Genomic DNA, 8105 nt, shown 5'->3' on the forward strand with positions numbered 1-8105 from the left:
TGCAACAGAGCAAGTCAACGGCTATTCCTGCTGAGGAGACTAAAACACTTCCATGTTCCAAAGGAGGATCTTGTAACTGTTTACACGTGCTATGTTCGCCTTATCACTGAGTATGCTGCCCCAGTCTGGCATGCTGGCCTGACAAGTTCCCTGAATCAGAAACTCGAGAGAGTCCAGCGAAGGGCAGTCCGAATAATTTTGGGAACCGACTACACTGACTATGCAGAAGCGTGCACCCTTCTCAACCTACAAACTCTACACACACGTCGATCGAACTTAACACTGAAGTTTGCCAAGTCTCTACTGACATCCAACCTGTACAGACACTTCCTTCCACCCGTAAGAGAGAGCATCAGCAGTCGCCTCACCCGCTCTTCTAGTAAACTGAACTTACAACGCTGTAGAACTGATCGCTACAGAAATAGCGCTATTCCGCACATGACAAGACTCATAAAGAATTCAATTTAATGTTCTTAATAAGAGCCTCGACGACCACTTGTTGAATAATGGAAGGTTTTAATTGTACAGTTAACGATTTTACTTGTCAAAAGGACCCTGATACTGTTCTTTCTATCATATATATATATAACTTTATATGTCTATGCCAGAGTTTATTATGCACACGCAGATTGACTTTTTGTAGTTCGGTCCTTCAGGGGGCGACACCCAGTAATGTTCCTCATACTAAATATTGCTTTTATCTGTTTTGTCATTTTAACGATTTTAGATATTTTAAGCGAATTAATAATGATCTGCCAATTTGTACACGAGTCTGTCAATTCAGCCTGTTGGCTGCCATGTGACTTGTCTTTGAATAATAAACCAGTCTACTACTTTAATGTATTTGGACAACAGGTCAAGTCAATTAGATGCATAAAGCCACGACTACTGACCTCACATGACTCAGAATTCAACCTCATCAATTAATGGAGCTCCACTACTTTTTTTACAGCCAAGTGCTCCCCTGCACTGGGCAGCTCGGAATGGTCACCATGGAATTATCTCAGCTATGCTGAAGGCTGGTGAAGGAGTGAACACCCGAGACTCTATGGTAAATTTAACTTATTATGTGGGGCTTTGAGTGTTCTCATATTATCATATCTATGACAAATCTTATGGCAGATATCAGTGTCTGACTAATTATCATGACTCTCTGACTGAGGACCTTCAAACCTTTAACTTTTTTTATGTGGCCACTTTTGAATGGTCAGCTCTTAGATAATTTCCCATTAACACAAGCATCAAGAATCATGTTTACATGTACAATGTATATTGACCACCTGTCCACATAAGCCACATTTTACCAGATTGACTGTACTTCAATCTGTCTTGTTATCTAATGATTGTTCAATAGGAAAGGACTGCCCTGCACGAGGCATCAGTGAATGGACACCTTGAAACTGTACAAGCTCTACTTGTAGCCGGTGCAGATGTGAATGTGCGAGACATGACGGTAGGTACATGTACATGTACATCCACTGTCAATGTGTACCAAATTTGTGTATTACAACAGGACAGTCTATTAGCTGCTATATCCTGTTAGAAATACATCACCAGAAAACACGAAGTAACATTACAAGAGATCACCCCTTAAATTTCCATAATCACCATTGCAGATCAGATACTTTAGAGACAGCTTCTTTTAACCTTAGGTATGTCAGCTTCAAGTTATTCATCCATTCAACTTCAAGTTGAGGTTGGACCAGGCTAATGGGCCTCCAACCCCAGATGTCATATCAAACACAAAACATATTTTAAACTATGTCAGCCATACATGTATATTGTCATTCCATCCTGAAGACATTCTGAAAACAGGTCAAAATTGTGTTCAACAGCAAACCACGCCTCTGCATGATGCAGCCACAAAAGGCCACCACGAGACTGTCCGAGCTTTACTGGTAGCTTTCGCAGACGTGAATGCACAGGACTTCGAGGTTTGTACATTGGCTGTTGAGGTACATTAAATGTTTTTGGAACTTTGTCAAAGATTGTCACAGTGATATTCATCTTGTAGTGCAATACTCAATGAAGATTTTGTAAAATTTTTTGCTGACCAACTTAAGAAATGCTTGAATGAATTTTATTAGCCTGGTTACCAGACCTTATAATTTTAGCTTCCAAGTCTCCCGCTATTTGCAGAGAGGGAAGTCTCAGAAGCCAAAATAGGTTTGGTCTAGAACTTTTCATTGTTTGACAATCATACACGTATTCCAACTCTTTTAACAACAATACTACAGGACAATATACTATCTTACATTTACGACTACAAATAACAGTACATCATCGTCAAGTATTGATGATGTGGTACAATTGAATGAAGTACAAAGATTATGTTGGGGCTACAGTTAGGATACTTTGGTTGATCCTTTGACCATACTAAAGACTTAGGTCTGCTGTCTGATGTATTATACAGCAAAGCACTCCATTGCACATGGCTGCTGCAAATGGAACCACTGAAACTGTCGAAACTTTGCTGAAAGCTGGTGCAGATGTGAATGCACGGGATAGAGAGGTAAGCATTATACATGTACATTACCATCATACTAAACTCCTTATGTGCAACTCTATACTATTACCTTTAAGTCAGAATCTATATGTAGATTGTACTAGATCAATGATTGTACTAGCCAGTAGACTTGCCTTTTCCAGTATTCTACATAAATATTGCAATTTAAGCAATTTGAGGTACCAGTGTTGCAACTGTTATGCATTTGATCCTGTAGGACATAATAGCTGAATCAGATGCAAATTGGGTGTCCTTTGCACTGTCCTAATAGTAATATGGACATATTTGTATGACTAAAACCTGATGTCTTTTACAGCAAAGGACTGCTTTGCACCTGGCATCTCGGAATGGCTATGATGAGACTGTAAGATCTTTGCTAATGATGGCCAAAGGCCGTGTAGATCTTAACGCTTTCACCAATCAGGTACGTTGATTGATTGTACACGTAACCGTAAAGTCATGTATAGATTTCATATTTATCTGGCAGTCAACTTGAGAGTTTCTGAATCAAGGTTGAACCATAATTTGCAACAAAAAAAATGGACTTACCCTCTATTTCATCTGACCAACTTAATATTCTTTGTCAAGGAATGAGCAATCCACCATGCATTTCTGTGAGGTCATGTAAGCAGATAGAACAATAAGTCCTTGACAAAGACTGGAGTTGGTTGGATGAACTGTCAAGCCAAGTCTGGTATTTATTTACATCATCAACTTAGGGTTTACTTTGAGCTGCCTCCTGATCTTGATGTCATTATGTACATGCACATGTCATGTCTGACATATCTTACAGCAATGGACTGCCCTGCACCTGGCAGCCATGACTGGCCAGCACAAAGCTGCTTCTGTGTTACTGACAGCAGGTGCAGATGTGAATGCACGGGACAACGAGGTACCAGGTTTTTAAGTATTTTGCTAATAATTGCAGTGCATGAAATATTCCTGTAGAATCATCTAATCTTTGTTTCATTTTCAAATGGTTGTTTTAGGGGTGACTATCTAAGCCTTCTCCCACATTACTAAATTAAAGAGTTGGCAGCCGAACAACTACTTTACTATGTTAAAGCCCTTAAATACTTTGCAGCAAAAGACTGCCCTGCACCTGGCAGCCTGGAATGGTGACTGTAGAACTGTTTCTCTTCTGATAAGAGCTGGTGCAGATGTGAATGCTCAAGACAAGTGGGTAAGTTGACATGGGACAGATGTCAGCTGTGGTAAAATGAATTTTTAGGGGCTTTCTTCTGACTCCAAGACTTCCAGTGTTAAAATTAAAAAAAATGAATCTGGTGCATAGCTGTACAGTTCATTTCAAACTTCCCTACATGCTATATATATTGTACATGTTAGAGTCAGAACAATTAAATCTACATGTGGTTAGGTTATTCACTAAGTAAACGTACCTTGACTTACATGATATAGTCAACTACAAGCTGCTGTTTGAAAATAAAAATACAAAATAATATTCTGCTTACTATAATATCAAGAACAAGAGATTATTGCACAACAAATGTACAAGGTGTGCTATGGTATTCTCTGCTTAATACAACAAGCATGCTTTTAGACTATTTTACCTTACGAAGACTGTAGTAAATTGGGATGAGGATATGTTTTGATTGGTGGCATTGCTAAAATTTACTAATATCTATTTTTTTAACATTGTCCTATAAGATATGTTCCCTTTAAATGTGTACATAAAGGTAATAATTTATCATATAAAATGTGACGATTGTCTTCTCAGTGCAACACCCCCATTGGAGAGGCTAAGAAACGAGGTCATCAGACGTGTGTGGAACGACTGGAGGCTGACAAGGACAGCAGGGACAAGGTACAGGAATTGTTCATCAGTCTGTGATTAGAGCTAGAATCACTAACCTGCCTTCTCTTTGTGCATTGGAAAGTACATGATTATTGTATGTTTCAAAAGGCACCAAGAGTCAAATCATCATCAGTATTGTGGAAAGGGCTTTGAATTCATGATAGATCTTTGTCAGTGGTTGATTCTGTCACATCAATATCAGTGTGTTCTTGTGTGCTCATTTTACTGTCTCAAAAATGCTCTCAATTTTATCAATTTCCTGTGACAGTCGTAAACCTACTGTAATGTAATTATAATAATACTGCATTTAGCTAATATTTACACTTCTCATCTAGGAATCTTAATACTCGATATTGTATTCAGGGTTCTAAAGAAAAGAAAGGACTTGATCCTGTTCTGGTCCACTTCTATGAAGAGAGGGGAATGACCACTGCAAGTAATAAAGATCCACTGGTACAAGAAGCTGCAAAACAGTCCGGGAAAACTGTTAAGCAGGTTTTGGTAAGAAAATACCTGTCTAGAGTGGACATCCAAACCCTTTTGTGTATTACCTGATTTGTTCACTTGCCCACAGGCTTTGCACACAGAATTCGTGATAAACTGCTATCATCATTTCAGAATTTCATTGGCAACTACCGCCAGAAAAAAGGAGATCGTAAGAGAAAATCACCAGAAGATGAATCAAGCAACACAGGAGCAAAAAAGGGCAATCTCATCGGTAAGAAAATTTATCTATCTACATGTATTTATTCAGTTCATCATAAAACAACTGGGTACCCCTTCAACTTATAAAAGTTGACAGGTTACATTAAGTGTGGTGGAAACAATTTAGGAGGACAACATTTCGTAGAACACATGGGATCCATTTTGTTTAAAACCAAAATCACTGCTTACATGTACAGCTCAAAGTTAAGCCATTCAAAGGTCAAGATTGATAACGATGAAAAGTTGAAGTGAAGAAAATAAAAGAATTGAATAGAATCGACTGGAAACTGTGAATGGAACCTGCCAGATTCTATATGCAGACTTAGTGATGTCAACCTCTAATTTCTGCTGGCTTCCAGCTAGATTCTGGGACCTTCCCATTTGCCATATTTCCAGTTTCTGACCTTTTGAACTTCTCATTCTGCCTTTCAATCTGCCCCCACCCACGTGCTGTCAACCAAATTTGTTTGTACAAGTATATATATGCAAAAACCCACAGACAAAGGTCTCCAAAATACTAGTACTTCTGTACCTGTAGGGGAAGATAAATTATGAGGTGGAATGGTGGTCATCGAGTCCATGCTCCCGTTTAACTAATCAACATTTTCTCTATTTTGACATTTTTGCTGGTGACATAAAAGTGACTTGAACATGCCAATCGATGTATCCCTGGGTCATCGTATGACTGCCATCATTGCATGAAGGGCAAGTATTTGTTTGTACTTTCTACAGCAGACAAGACAAACACACCAGGATCTGAGTTGCCTGTTCACGGCGCAGAAAGTGTCTCAGACCAGGGGCTGGATATTGCATCCTCTACAAAGGAAACAGATCATGAGAGGAAAGAAAAGGTAGATTAGGTTGTAGAGTTTCTAACAAAAACAAAATGTACTCCAAGGCTTTACTTCAAAGGCAACAGAATTATGCAGAAATACGTATAGTATATAAATTTTATTTGAAAATAGCCCAAAACACCTGATTATACAGTTCTAGGCAGAATTTAAGATGGCTTCATTTCCAGAGTTGTTCAGAATATTTAAACCTACATATGTGCCAAATTCAGTGCTTCTAAATTCTCTAAAAGCACTGAATTTGGCACAATTTTCAGCTATGGCGCTAGACGATATGGTATACCTAAAACAAAATACTAGTTTAACTAGAAAGGCCGACATTTGCTCAAGAGCAAATGCAGCAGATTGCTTCACCACATCCAACGTACCAAAAATAGAAATGGACAAATGGACTGTTCCTAAATGAACCCTGTCCAAAATATGAAGTGTTCCAATAGTCTATGTCCCATGCAGCAATGGAATCTTCCAACGCCTTCTGCTGTTGGAACATGTAGTAGCCTGGTAGAACCCAAGTGTTCTAACTGTCAGTTGGGGATTTGAGTTTTCAAGCTACTTACAATTGCTGTTTTTAGTCAAAATAAGGTAAATAGAAGTATTTTAAAGGGTTGAACCTTAATAGTGAACACTATAGTCTAAGCATTTGGTACCACGCTACCTTTATGCTGAATTTAGGTCATTTGAAAAACAACATCTGGGGATATTTCCCTGTCACATTTCCATGTCAAATTTCAGGTCATTTGGCTGAAAATGGCAGAGTTGAATCCCTTTAAAGAAATGGCAGGAGGAGCAGGAGGAAAAACATGAGAGAGAGATCAGTATGTCTTCACCACACCACGTAGCCATAATTATGCATGACAAACTATGTGATTGTATGCACTGCATATTGTCCATATAGGTAATCACTATGTACAATTTGAATGATTACATATTAAAGATACAATTTGATACATTAGCCAAGCTTTCCTCTACAGGAGTCAGCCAGGGTAAGTGACCATGGGTCTGCAGCTGGTGAGAGGTTCAAGGCAGTGACTGAGCAGGGCCCCTCAACAAGTGTGGTGGTCCATCATCATCATCATCATGTCATCTACCAACCTGTAAGACTTTACCTTAATTAAGGATTGTTTGATATAAAATGGTATAAATTTCTAATGACCAACTTAAGTGTACTCTGGGACATTCTGTTTTCTTTAAAGAAAATACATTATGTTGCCATTCTTAAAACCATAATGCAAAATATAAAAGCAACTGGATAAATTCCATGAAAAGTCTGCTATCTTTCTTTTGCAATCTTTCATTTCACACCTACTGCAGCCATGAATGTATAGGTTACTTTGTGGGTCCGTAAGTACTGAGGCTGAGATGGGGATTTGTGAATCTGTTTGCCCTTACAAAGTAGGCTGACAGCATGTGAATGGGGGGGGGGGTGACAGACAGAACAACAGGATTCTGTCTGGGAGACAGGTTGACATGGGCAAATTCAGGAAGCCTAGGATTGCATACTTGGAAAAGCACATGGATGTTGTTCAGCACCAAGGACGGGTGTGTTAACATGTGAGGATGGTGTTCAGCACCAACGACAGGTGTGGTTACATGTGTAAGGATGGTGTTCAGTACCAAGGACAGGTGTGTTTAGATGTGTGAGGATGGTGTTCAGCACCAAGGACAGGTGTGTTTACATGTGTGAGGATGGTGTTCAGCACCAAGGACAGGTGTGTTTACATGTGTGAGGGTGGTGTTCAGCACCAAGGACAGGTGTGCTTACATGTGTGAGGGTGGTGCTCAGCACCAAGGACAGGTGTGGTTACATGTGTGATGTAAATATTCTTATTTGCAAGATGATTGATTGTTCTCCTGTATCTAGTATGACCTGTTACCATTCTTAAAACCATCTGATGTGTTAACAGCAAAGCACTGCTCATCTGGGATCAGCTTGCAACAGCAGCCTTACAGGTATGATGCCAGCCTCACAAACAGCTGCTGCAGTTGTGAATGTACAGGACAATCAGGTAGGTATTTAAAATTCATTTTATGTGTAATTCTACATTTTTCACAATTTTGAATGCACATAGTCTCTTTATGACATTTTGATTACTTGATATGTATTGTCAGAAAATTATTGTTACTGTACTGTAACTGTAATATTGCCTTTTACATGTTGTATTAGTTTTGATATATCAGATGTCAACTATAGAATAAAGAATGTTAATCCAGTAAAATGTGTTTTATG

The 8105-nt window shown here is 38.9% G+C and overlaps 1 protein-coding gene across 1 annotated transcript in view; it reads left to right on the plus strand.

Moving 5' to 3' along the window:
• The window catches only part of LOC109478421 (serine/threonine-protein phosphatase 6 regulatory ankyrin repeat subunit B-like), a 15865-nt gene that overhangs the window by 2417 nt on the left and 5343 nt on the right, over positions 1–8105 (plus strand). The window contains exons 3-15 of the mRNA XM_019779951.1: positions 953–1051; positions 1355–1453; positions 1836–1934; positions 2414–2512; positions 2823–2930; positions 3300–3398; positions 3573–3689; positions 4245–4331; positions 4686–4823; positions 4941–5040; positions 5760–5878; positions 6850–6972; positions 7783–7884. Coding sequence (XP_019635510.1) covers positions 953–1051; positions 1355–1453; positions 1836–1934; positions 2414–2512; positions 2823–2930; positions 3300–3398; positions 3573–3689; positions 4245–4331; positions 4686–4823; positions 4941–5040; positions 5760–5878; positions 6850–6972; positions 7783–7884 — 1389 coding nt within the window. The remainder of the gene's footprint in view (positions 1–952; positions 1052–1354; positions 1454–1835; positions 1935–2413; positions 2513–2822; positions 2931–3299; positions 3399–3572; positions 3690–4244; positions 4332–4685; positions 4824–4940; positions 5041–5759; positions 5879–6849; positions 6973–7782; positions 7885–8105) is intronic.

The sequence above is a fragment of the Branchiostoma belcheri genome, unplaced genomic scaffold (genome assembly GCF_001625305.1).
Source record: "Branchiostoma belcheri isolate BF01 breed outbred unplaced genomic scaffold, Haploidv18h27 scaffold44, whole genome shotgun sequence".
Lineage (NCBI taxonomy): Eukaryota > Metazoa > Chordata > Leptocardii > Amphioxiformes > Branchiostomatidae > Branchiostoma > Branchiostoma belcheri.